The 13,308-nt window shown below is 44.2% G+C and overlaps 1 protein-coding gene across 3 annotated transcripts in view; it reads right to left on the reverse strand.

Moving 5' to 3' along the window:
- The window catches only part of LOC126260245 (very low-density lipoprotein receptor), a 615,695-nt gene that overhangs the window by 520,995 nt on the left and 81,392 nt on the right, over positions 1-13,308 (reverse strand). For all 3 annotated transcript variants that reach the window (XM_049957559.1, XM_049957557.1, XM_049957558.1), the window contains exon 2: positions 4,892-5,011. In XM_049957559.1, coding sequence (XP_049813516.1) covers positions 4,892-5,011 — 120 coding nt within the window. The remainder of the gene's footprint in view (positions 1-4,891; positions 5,012-13,308) is intronic.

A 13,308-nucleotide genomic window follows, 5' to 3' on the forward strand; every position in this document is an offset into this window, starting at 1 on the left:
TGTTACGGTTTCGACATCGAGCCACCGTTCTGTATTTCATCTTAGAAGAAACAGGACTGCCACAAATGGCATCTGAATGCAAAGGACGACAGTATAATGTCTAAAGTTGTTCATGAAGTAACATTTATTGTAAAACTTAGGTTTTCAAGAAAATGCAATGTAAAGCGGAAGTCAGTTTAAGTAAACCCGTCAGAGGCTACGGACAAGCTTTTGGATCGAAAACCATAATAAATTTGTCCTTTTTGCTCTTGACCGCGGAAGAATGTTTATCTTACTCCTGTCATGTTCTCCTACAAACAAAGATAAAACCGGCTGGAAAATGTTTACAATTCGGACACTAAATGAGCGACAGTAGTTAGTGAAAGAACTAATTTTTAAAGAAGCTCCTGGAAACGGTCGTTGCTAATGTCAATGCATGATTCCTTAATTACGTTCTCATGACATGCCGGGAACACATTTGTTTGACAATTCTGTATTATTGCGTCTATGCACAAGTAGTGTCACTTCCCGTAAGTCCGGGAGCTTTCACCATACTACTACTATACGTGTTCTCCTCCTCGCTTAATACGGCCACATCACATACAGCTTTACTCATGATGCACATTAACGCCTTCTCTAAATACCGTGCTCTGGCCTCAGAACAAAGGTGCGCTTGCTGTAGTTTTAGTCTGTTGTATCTTGTACTTATAGAAGGCTGAAGACAATCGGGGAAAACTATCTCACGAATGAAAAGTATAATTCCTGAGCCTGAGATGGAAACTCATCCTGTAATACGAGCTGGCATGCCAAAGTTTCCGAATTAACGTTATTCATACAAGATCTGTACTGTACATTAACCCTAAATATTTGTACTGACTGCGAACTGAGTGCTTTAGTTATCTGCTGGTGAGCGTTAATCCTCTGTCATGTTTCCGTGAGTCTGTGCTTTTGCAACGGCTGATCTTGAAAAAGAGCGTGCCGGTACAAAGTTTATAACAAAACTTAGGGAATACCTCTGCAGAAAAGCAGAAAATGCTGAAGCAAACTTTTGGAAACCTTATATGCGTTTTAACAACTGGTGAACGTTACTGATGGTGACTACGGCCTTCAACTACGGCCTTCAACTGGCACCATACCAGATAGTGAGAAGGGTCAAATTCAGTAAGATCATAGACCATCAAAGATCTCTATTATACCTCGGAAATAGTTATGGTGAATGTGAACGTATTTTTTCATATGAACCGCGGCGAAGTTTGTGCCACGATTGCTTGAACATTATCAGAAGCAACTTCACGACGAAGTCTGCGGGTGACTTAAAAATGTCATCAAGACGAGGCAAACTACTTACGGAGATTGTCACTAGTGATGGGAGTTAGGTTTATGACTGTGACCCGGAAACTAAGCTGCAGTGGTCACAATGGCCGTGTCTTCTTCCATTTTAGTAAAGAAAACCTCGACGGGTACAAGCTTAAATAGACCTTTGCCTGATTATACACTACTGGCCATTAAAATTGCTACACCAAGAGAAATGCAGATGATAAACGGGTATTCATTAGACAAATGTGTTATACTAGAACTGAGGTGTGATAACATTTCCCCGCAGTTTGGGTGCATAGATCCTGAGAAATCAGTACCCAGAACAACCACCTCTGGCCGTAGTAACGGCCTTGATACGCCTGGGCATTGAGTCAAACAGAGCTTGGATGGCGTGTACAGGTACAGCTGCCCATGCAGCTTCAACACGATACCACAGTTCATCAATAGTAGTGGTTGGCGTATTGTGACGAGCCAGTTGCTCGGCCACCATTGACCAGACGTTTTCAATTGGTGACATATCTGGAGAATGCGCTGGCCGGGGCAGCAGTCGGACATTTTCTGTATCCAGAAAGGCCAGTACAGGACCTGCAACATGCGGTCGTGCATTATCCTGCTGAAATATAGGGCTTTGCAGGGATCGAATGAAGGGTAGAGCCACGGGTCGTAACACATACGTAACTGTTTAAAGTGCCGTCAATGCGAATAAGAGGCGACCGAGACGTGTAACCAATGGGACCCCATACCATCACACCGGGTGATACGCCAGTATGGCGATGACGAATACACGATTCCAATGTGCGTTCACCGCAATGTGGCCAAACACGGATGCGACCATCATGATGCTGTAAACAGAACCTGGATTCATCCGAAAAAGTGACGTTTTGCCATTCGTGCACCCTGGTTCGTCGTTGAGTACACCATCGCAGGCGTTCCTGTCTGTGATGCAGCGTCGAGGGTAACCGCAGCCATGGTGTCCGAGCTGATAGTCCATGCAACTGCAAACGTCGTCGAACTGTTCGTGCAGATGGTGGTTGTCTTTCAAACGTCCCCACCTGTTGACTCAGGGATCGAGACGTGGCTGCACGATCCGTTTAAACCATGTGGATAAGATACATGTCATCTCGACTTCTAGTGATACGAGGCCGTTGGGGTCCAGCACGGCGTTCCGTATTACACCCCTGAACCCACCGATTCCATATTCTGCTAACAGTCACTGGATCTCGATCAACGCGAGCAGCAATCGCAATAGGCTACAATCCGACCTTTAGTAAAATCGGAAACGTGATGGTACGCATTTCTCCTCCTTACACGAGGCACCACAACGTTTCACCAGGCAATGCCGGTCAACTGCTGTTTGTGTATGAGTAATCGGTTGGAAACTTTCCTCATGTCAGCACGTTGTAGGTGTCGCCACCGGCGCCATCCTTGTGTGAATGCTCTGAAAAGCTAATCATTTGCATATCACAGCAGCTTCTTCCTGTCGGTTAAATTTCGCGTCTGTAGCACATCATCTTCGTGGTGTATCAATTTTGATGGCCAGTAGTGTATATACGAGGTGCATTCAAGTTCTAAGGCCTCCGATTTTTTTTTTCTCCGGACTGGAAAGAGATAGAAACATGCGCATTGTTTTAAAATGAGGCCGCGTTCATTGTCAATACGTCCCAGAGATGGCAGCACTGTACGACAGATGGAATTTTACCGCCAGCGGCGAGAATAAGAACTGTTTTAAATACTTAAAATGGCGACGTTTTCCTTACTTGAACAGCGTACTATCATTCGTTTTCTGAATTTGCGTGGTGTGAAACCAATTGAAATTCATCGACAGTTGAAGGAGACATGTGGTGATGGAGTTATGGATATGTCGAAAGTGCGTTCGTGGGTGCGACAGTTTATTGAAGGCAGAACATCGTGTGACAACAAACCGAAACAACCTTGGGCTCGCACAAGCCGGTCTGACGACATGATCGAGAGAGTGGAGAGAATTGTTTTGGGGGATCGCCGAATGACTGTTGAACAGATCGCCTCCAGAGTTGGCATTTCTGTGGGTTCTGTGCACACAATCCTGCATGACGACCTGAAAATGCGAAAAGTGTCATCCAGGTGAGTGCCACGAATGCTGACGGACGACCACATGGCTGCCCGTGTGGCATGTTGCCAAGCAATGTTGACGCGAAACGACAGCATGAATGGGACTTTATTTTCGTCGGTTGTGACAATGGATGAGACGTGGATGCCATTTTTCAATCCAGAAACAAAGCGCCAGTCAGCTCAATGGAGGCACACAGATTCACCGCCACCAAAAAAATTTCGGGTAACCGCTAGTGCTGAAAAAATGATGGTGTCCATGTTCTGGGACAGCGAGGGCGTAATCCTTACCCACTGCGTTCCAAAGGGCACTACGGTAACAGGTGCGTCCTACGAAAATGTTTTGAAGAACAAATTCCTTCCTGCACTGCAACAAAAACGTCCGGGAAGGGCTGCGTGTGTGCTGTTTCACCAAGACAACGCACCCGCACATCGAGCTAACTTTACGCAACAGTTTCTTCGTGATAACCTTGAAGTGATTCCTCATGCTCCCTACTCACCTGACCTGGCTCCTAGTGACTTTTGGCTTTTTCCAAGAATGAAAGACACTCTCCGTGGCCGCACATTCACCAGCCGTGGTGCTATTGCCTCAGCGATTTTCCAGTGGTCAAAACAGACTCTTAAAGAAGCCTTCGCCGCTGCCATGGAATCATGGCGTCAGCGTTGTGAAAAATGTGTACGTCTGCAGAGCGATTACGTCGAGAAGTAACGCCAGTTTCATCGATTTCGGGTGAGTAGTTAATTAGAAAAAAAATCGGAGGCCTTAGAACTTGAATGCACCTCGTATTTTGAAGGAACTGCTCATGAACACTTCATCCCTCCCGGCTATGGTCAATAAAGAACTCTATAGTCATGTTCTACGACATTTGAGGGAAGATGTAATGAAAAGACATCGACAGAACTGGAGTACAAGCGAGTTAGGGTACTCCACGATAGCCATGCGCGACCGCACTTGGCCTACATTATTACAGCATTTTTGACTGAACAAGGTGACGAAAGTTCTCTACGCACAGTACTAATCAAACATAGCTTTGCGAGTCTTCCTCTTCCCCCAAGATAAAAACCAAACCGAAGGGAGGACGACTTGATACATGAAGGGGTTCAAGCGGAAATGCTGAAGATACAGAACACACCGTAACGAAGTCAGACTTCCGTGATATATCTCGAAAGCAGTAAAAACGTTGACATCGACGTATTCACTTTTAAGGAGACCACTTCGTAGGTTGTTGTGTAGAATAAGATCTAGGTAGGACATTTCAGCTAAATTATTTCGGGAGCTTTTGTATCCCACCTCGTATTTACAGACTTCCTTTAACGTGAGAACATGGAGTAAACAGAATCAATAACTGATACAGTAATCTAAGCCATTTACCCCTCAGAATGAGCGTTCTGCTATCAGCTGCAAAGAAACCCAAGAATCAAAGGCAACAGTTGGTGTGTGAAGAAACGACCTCGCATTGGACTGCTCTGCCGTCACGCAGGCGCCGCCTCGCTATTCTCCGGTACTCACCTCTGCAGACGGCGTTGGTTTCGTCCGAGTTGTCGCCGCAGTCGTCTTCGCCCTCACACATCCACGTCAGTGGGATGCAGTGGCCGTTGGCGCACTGGAACTGCCGCAGTGTGCACGCACCTGCGAGCAACAGAGCGCTCGTCACAACCAGTAAGCAGTCACAATTACAGCAGCTGCAACTATTTTACTCATACATCGATAGCACACTGACGTAAAGATGAAAGTTTAATAAATACAGGGTGACACAGAAAAACGGAAACACTTCCACAACCCAATAAAACTAGAAGTGATGAAGGAAAGAAATTGCATTCATAGTAATTGAAACTTTATAATTTTGGCATTTACGAAACATTGATGGCATTTATAATTCTTTAAAAATTACATTCTTTAGATGGCGTCCTTCTGTACGAATACATTCGTGAAACCTGCTGTTGATATTCCTCATTGACCGCTGTAACATATCAGCAGGGATACTGTGAATTGCCTCCCGAATTCTGTTTAAATTCATCCAGGGTTCTTGGTCGATACGTGTAGACTTTGCTCTTTAGGTGCCCCATAATAAAAGAATCACAAACGGATGAATCTGGCGATCTAGGGTGCCAGGAAATGTTACCGAATAGTGAGATCACACGGTTGCCAAACAATTCACGCACACATGCCATTGACTGCCGTGCAATGTGTAATGTTACTCCGTCCTGTTGAAACCAGGCTTCTTGAACGTTTGTAAAGTTGTTCAATGCAGATGTAACGGAAGTGTGTAACATCTCCACGTAACGATCGGCATTGACACTGTTTCCCTGTTCATTTGCGAAAAAATACGGTCCGATAATCCCATGTGATGAAACACCACACCATACTGTCACTTCACTAGCATGTAAAGGACGCTCTTTAACATTAGCATTTGCGTTTGCCCAGTAACGGTACTTGTTTATCCACATAGCGTATGGGATGAAAATCTGACGTCCACAACTTTTGTTATTTGTTGACGGAATCCCAAACGTAACCGGTAATCGTTGTCCAAGTGTTGCACCATCTCTAGTTTCTACAGTTCGTACGGGCGAAATTTTCAATCGATATAATGAATTCTGCGAATACTCCCCCGAGATATTCCAACCACTGCTGCTTGCTTACGAATTGAACGCAGTGGTCTCCGTAAGACAGACTAGCTTACAACATCAATGTTCGCCGGAGAACGCACACTTCTTGGTAGTTCTGTTGGTTTCTTCTTGAGGGCAGATCCAGTCTCTTCAATGTTATTAATCCAACATTTTATCGCGTGTTTCGACGGAACGGCATCATGACGTCCTAAATTATAAAAACGTCGAAACTTTCTGCGCCGCTACGAAACTATCATTGTTTTTATAAAACATTTTTATGGCTAACGCATGCTGCTGTCCGAACCACTGATCCATGATTACTGAAATGGCGGACTGTTTACTCGCTAACTTTCACGAATCCGCAGTGCTGCCACCTGCCCATGGCTGCCACAACTAATTTCCAACATTCGGGCGTTATATTTTGCGTGATCCTGCATAAGGTACATTTCATATGTAGTTTTAAATTAGTATATGTTTTTATAAAAATGTTTTACAAGAATTATATTTCATATATTACTATAGTACATTGCGTAGGTGCTTGTTTTAGAATTTCCTACTACGTAATTGTTAACTGTCATCCTTTGCCTGCAGCGAAGGCGACAAATAAGATGAAATCCTATCTCTCAATTCTGTAAATGGCGACTGTGTAGCTTTACCCCATTTCTATTATATGACTGTACGAGGGGTACCCAAAAAAAAAGCGGAATTTTTTAAAAGCTATATATTTTTAAAATGTTTACAAAACGACCTAGTGTCCTTCAAAATGCTATCTTTTACAACTAATACATTTGTCACACCGGTGTTTTCACTGTTCGAAACATTTTTTGTAGTAATCTTTAGAAATGGCTGACAGCGGTTCCCTCGTTTTTCTCTTGACTTCAATTTTGTCGAATCGGTCTCCTTCCATTGCCTTTTTCATGCATGGAAATAAAGTCGCACGGAGACACGTTATGCGAGTTAAGTGCAGCGGAACAATCACATTTTTAGCCACAAAGTATCTCTCAGAGATAGTTAAGTGTGCATATGCGCTGTCGTGCCGGAAGAACAAGTCTCCTGTTGGCCACAAATAGGGTCTTTTTTTATGAGCACTCTTCTTAAAACCTCCAAATTATCTGTCGACAGTCTCTGAGTATAAGCTCTCTAATTTTTTCGGTATTTTCGTCGATTCGGGCAGTTGGTGGACGTCCAGAACGAGGCTCATCATCAATCGACACATCGCTTTTTTCAAATCGAGAAAACCACTCCTACACTTGAGTTTTTCCCATTGCATCATCTTGGTAAGCTGTGTTCAACATTAAAAGAGATTCAGCAGCATTTTTACCGAGTAGAAAAGAAAATTTCATAGCTGCACGCTGTTCTCTTAAGCTCCTCATAAAAAACGGAAGAACAACAAAACAGCGCTAGCAAAAACAATCATTGCAAATGAACAGAACAATGCAGGTCGACGATACAGGCGGCATTGAACTGCAATGAGTTGCTATACACCTCTAGCAGGTTAAATGCGTACTAGACAAGCTGCGCCCAGTGCGGTGTTATTCCCTCTTTCTTTTTGGGTGCAAATTTGTAAATGTGTGTAATATATTATGTGATCGTTACGTTTCTAAATGCTTCTGGTTTGTATCTGATGGCTTAGGCAGCCATCCATGACTATTTACAGCATGATTTTTTTTTAATAAACAAGTTGTGTAAACTTCGCCGTTATGATTTCTTGGTGTTTACTACTTCGGTTAATTCAAGTGTTAAAAGCGTGACCTTGCTAATTTAATTGTAACTGTCATGCAGTGCAGTGGTGTAGTTCTCAGCACTAGCTTGTGTAAGACTCCAACTCAACTTATCAGTCACTATTTCAGCGAACATGGCATTATACAACGAAGAGGCAAGATGCGGCATGTTTCTTTCTTGGTTGTGCTATTAGTATTCCATGTTGTGTATACTTTACAACAGCACACCTGGTATTTCATTGTAATGCCTGGACTTTCTAATGGCATGCTTTTACTTAAAATATTACTTATTAGAGATATTCGTTATTGTATGTTGGCTTTCGACTGTATCGGTCCATACGAACAATTTTGTGAGCGCTGTTATTTTACAGCATATTTTATAGTTCTCATTTCTCATTTGATACAATGGTGTTAGCGTTGTATGATGTAACAACCACTACTCTGTTTTATGGGTACGTAATTTATCTTTGAACCGTTGCGTATGCCCTAATACATTTTTATATGATTGTGAGTCTGTAACCTCTACTTTTTTATGGATCTGAGTATGGTAACACCTACTGCCGAAACTAGTAATCTAGTAATACTGTTAACATAGGAGATTTGGCAAGTAAACCGGTTTTCAAGAGAAAGTTACGAAAAGCTTACTTGTCTCGACAAATCCTATACGGCGCGAGATGCGCATGGAATTTTGTTGAAGACGTATCGCCCTAACAGGTGTTGCACTGTAACGGCAAGAGCTCCGCGAAATATATCTCTCTGTTAGCATGTGCACAGTGTTTGACGAACTGTTCCGAATGAAGCGTAATGCGCAGAACGGGTCCTAACACTCTCACGAAGTACACTCCTGGAAATTGAAATAAGAACACCGTGAATTCATTGTCCCAGGATGGGGAAACTTTATTGACACATTCCTGGGGTCAGATACATCACATGATCACACTGACAGAACCACAGGCACATAGACACAGGCAACAGAGCATGCACAATGTCGGCACTAGTACAGTGTATATCCACCTTTCGCAGCAATGCAGGCTGCTATTCTCCCATGGAGTCGATCGTAGAGATGCTGGATGTAGTCCTGAGGAACGGCTTGCCATGCCATTTCCACCTGGCGCCTCAGTTGGACCAGCGTTCGTGCTGGACGTGCAGACCGCGTGAGACGACGCTTCATCCAGTCCCAAACATGCTCAATGGGGGACAGATCCGGAGATCTTGCTGGCCAGGGTAGTTGACTTACACCTTCTAGAGCACGTTGGGTGGCACGGGATACATGCGGACGTGCATTGTCCTGTTGGAACAGCAAGTTCCCTTGCCGGTCTAGGAATGGTAGAACGATGGGTTCGATGACGGTTTGGATGTACCGTACACTATTCAGTGTCCCCACGACGATCACCAGTGGTGTACGGTCAGTGTAGGAGATCGCTCCCCACACCATGATGCCGGGTGTTGGCCCTGTGTGCCTCGGTCGTATGCAGTCCTGATTGTGGCGCTCACATGCACGGCGCCAAACACGCATACGACCATCATTGGCACCAAGGCAGAAGCGACTCTCATCGCTGAAGACGACACGTCTCCATTCGTCCCTCCATTCACGCCTGTCGCGACACCACTGGAGGCGGGCTGCACGATGTTGGGGCGTGAGCGGAAGACGGCCTAACGGTGTGCGGGACCGTAGCCCAGCTTCATGGAGACGGTTGCGAATGGTCCTCGCCGATACCCCAGGAGCAACAGTGTCCCTAATGTGCTGGGAAGTGGCGGTGCGGTCCCCTACGGCACTGCGTGGGATCCTACTGTCTTGGCGTGCATCCGTGCGTCGCTGCGGTCCGGTCCCAGGTCGACGGGCACGTGCACCTTCCGCCGACCACTGGCGACAACATCGATGTACTGTGGAGACCTCACGCCCCACGTGTTGAGCAATTCGGCAGTACGTCCACCCGGCCTCCCGCATGCCAACTATACGCCCACGCTCAAAGTCCGTCAACTGCACATACGGTTCACGTCCACGCTGTCGCGGCATGCTACCAGTGTTAAAGACTGCGATGGAGCTCCGTATGCCACGGCAAACTGGCTGACACTGACGGCGGCGGTGCACAAATGCTGCGCAGCTAGCGCCATTCGACGGCCAACACCGCGGTTCCTGGTGTGTCCGCTGTGCCGTGCGTGTGATCATTGCTTGTACAGCCCTCTCGCAGTGTCCGGAGCAAGTATGGTGGGTCTGACACACCGGTGTCAATGTGTTCTTTTTTCCATTTCCAGGAGTGTATTTCAAAAACATTCATCCGATTTTACACAACTGTATCTTCCACGACCTACGTGAATGAAGATAGAAAACTGCGGGGAATTTTCACCAGCCGTTAGTTACCGCGTCATGTGGTCGCCGGTAGGAGTCTCTGGCCCTCGTTTGATCGTTTATTGGCCAGTGCGCATCATGTCGAAATGGCGGTGACACAGTAACGACCTTTTCCGTTGTAAAAGATGCAGTTCAGTTACTACTGCATGCGGTGATTATCGCCGAGTGAGGCCTAAATGATGGGTTGGTCGCGAGGTTTGTATTCATTTCGCATAGTGTCATTGGTCTCCAAGGCCGATCTCACAGGATGGGACGTTTACTGCGTGGATTTTTGAAAGATTCCGTCTGTGCGTTTCCTCTCACAAATCTGGATGTATTGCGGCACTGAATGCGACAACGCAAGGCGTGCTCCTTAAAGTATCGCGATTGACTGACTCTAGTCTAGACCTTGGTCGTGCGTCCAGTGGATAGCATATGCATCATTTGTGGAACGTACATGCAAATTTTCATACTAAACGTAATTCTGAAACTTCTCCTAAGATAAAGAGTGCACTTAAGTAACAGGAATGCCTTCGTAAAAGCGGATGGTTCCTTTGAAATAAAATCTCTGTAGTCTTATGCCAGAACTACAATTCACCCCACTGTTTTGTCTTTATTGAAGCAGAAAATAAAGTCTTGTGAAATATGATTCTTCTTTATGAAACACAGTAGTTTGAAATCTACGCTGACAACAATTTACCTAACATGCATCGGATACCAAATGGATGGGGCGTGTACATGCCAAAGGCGATACACTCTAAAAAACATCCATCATCCTGCACGAACATGTGGTACGAGTCGAAAATATGACAGGACTGCATTTTATGACGTCACCGACTCTGGATCCTGTGATGTTATTTTCCCTGTTACATGGTCAGCAATACGACCAGTCAATATTTGTTAGTTTACAACGAAGCCGCTTGGTGCAAGGCAATGAATTCACACGTGCAAGATGTGCTCGTTTACATTTATGACGCAGAGAGAGAGAGAGAGAGAGAGAGAGAGAGAGAGAGAGAGAATGGCTCTGAGCACTATGGGACTTAACAGCTATGGTCATCAGTCCCCTAGAACTTAGAACTACTTAAACCTAACTAACCTAAGGACAGCACACAACACCCAGCCATCACGAGGCAGAGAAAATCCCTGACCCCGCCGGGAATCGAACCCGGGAACCCGGGCGTGGGAAGCGAGAACGCTACCGCACGACCACGAGATGCGGGCAGAGAGAGAGAGAGAGAGAGAGATCCGTTCTTTCCAAGAAGCTTTCTCTCTGATCTAATAAAATTAGTCACAAGCGATACTTTAGTTCACATAAAAGCAAAACTACATCTGCAGACTATCTAGTGAGAAATAACACTTTCCGTTAATGTATTGCTTATGTCGTCTTCCATGGGTTCCGAAAGACGTCTTAAAGAGTTAACTGTTGTACAATATGACCACTTGACGGAGGAGTATTGTAAATGTTAATGCTTTATTTCAAGCATGTTTATTACACCACAACCCGAGACAGACATAATAGAGCTGTGGTGGTTTTAATATTTCTACTATGCAGTTGTGAAGCACAAGATGATGAAAATTATTGAAGAGTAATCACAATGCTAATTCAGCTCACAAAATTAAATTCGTCAACGAGTTTCTGGTAAGATATTCAATTCAGTGAGAGTTGCGCAACAGAAAATTGTTAAATTCAAACTCCACTGCATTACCCACGTAACTTTTAATATGTTCTAGCTCGTTGCTGGCTACATGCGGAAGAATGTATTTCTTTTCTTAACCAATGTTAACCCAACTCGAAATTTTGCAGGAGTCGTTTCTGGTCCTAGTGTTATATATGTGCTTTTCGTTACGTTCTTAAGAAAGATATTGATGATGACAAAAGACATTAATGAATACATATAGAAAAGTAGCGGTCCAAATACACAGCATATTTTAGAGATCTCACCACGATTTTCTAGAATCATTATTCCCGAAAACTTTACTTTCTTCTTACGTTTCATTCTTTGGGAAGACTTTTAAGCTTTTGGCATTTTATGATAAATATTTTTCAATATGTACTAAATTTAGTCAAAATTCAATGATAATCCATTCGCCCTGAACGACATCTCTTCGAATATTTGATTAAATGCCTCTTAACCATTTCGTTAGAACACCAACGGACTATGGTACAACGTCTGAAGACAGCTGCACTATTTGCTCCGTGTTCACTGCTTCAAATCAAATTGTTCGGCTTTCCCATCACCGCGCTGTGTCTTAACCAATGACCAAACGGCGAAAGATCTTTATCGAGAAATTCTATATACAGTAAACGTACAGTTACGCCAATAATTCGGTGAAGATAATGTCGCTGTCCATCAAAACGCACATATTGTAAACATCAGGATTTCTTGAGCATAACTTAAGATGATTGAAAAATTTTAGTAGGTATGAAGGATTGAAGGCGACGTTCGTTTCAAGTCTTTCTCTAGACTTCCTAATCTAAAATTAATTATACCATTCGACCAGAATAGTAAGAAGCCTTAATTTCTCATGCTTGAGGTGACTGCTAACCGAGTTCCTGTCTATTGAGACAGTGTTATCATCCACAGGAAGGTTTAAGCTTGTGATTACAGTAAGGAATGTGTGGAGCCACCCACCAGTTAAGACCAAAATATTCGCAAAGATGGTGCTGCAGGAAGGAATTATTTGGCCTTCACTGGCGTGTTGCCCAGTTATTCGGGCGGCCTTGGTGTCAGGTCCTTCGCCGGTTAATGAGCTCCTGCCACGACCACGCTGAGGCAGCACACGTGATTTTCCAGTCCATCAATGCGGGAAAAATTCTGCTGTCTTGCCAACACCGTGAAGTTTGAGGCACGTAGAGATTTAGCGAGATCTTGTTCTCTGAAGCGTTAAATATACGAAACCAAGGATGAAGAAGTTGCGTTTAACTGCCATGCCTCCGTATAATTGCACGGCGATGACAAGAGCTACGTAAAACAACATTAGTACAATGTAAGTCACCGCTTCATTTAATAACTTTCCTCTTGGTAATCAAACAGCTAACAGTTGATACACAAGTCGAATCCTTTGTGTAAAGATTATTAAGAAGTTTACTTCATAAAGTACGAAGAACAAAACTGAAATTTTTTCGCGATCTGCAACGTTGGCGATACGTTCTCCGTCTATAAAAATTACACCACCTTAAACCTGTATATGCACATTGGAAATACGTAAAAATGTAATTATTAAAAAATCTGCAGTATGGACGGCAAGGCCGCGACTGATGTAATGATT

Source organism: Schistocerca nitens, chromosome 5 (assembly GCF_023898315.1).
Source record: "Schistocerca nitens isolate TAMUIC-IGC-003100 chromosome 5, iqSchNite1.1, whole genome shotgun sequence".
NCBI classification, from domain to species: domain Eukaryota; kingdom Metazoa; phylum Arthropoda; class Insecta; order Orthoptera; family Acrididae; genus Schistocerca; species Schistocerca nitens.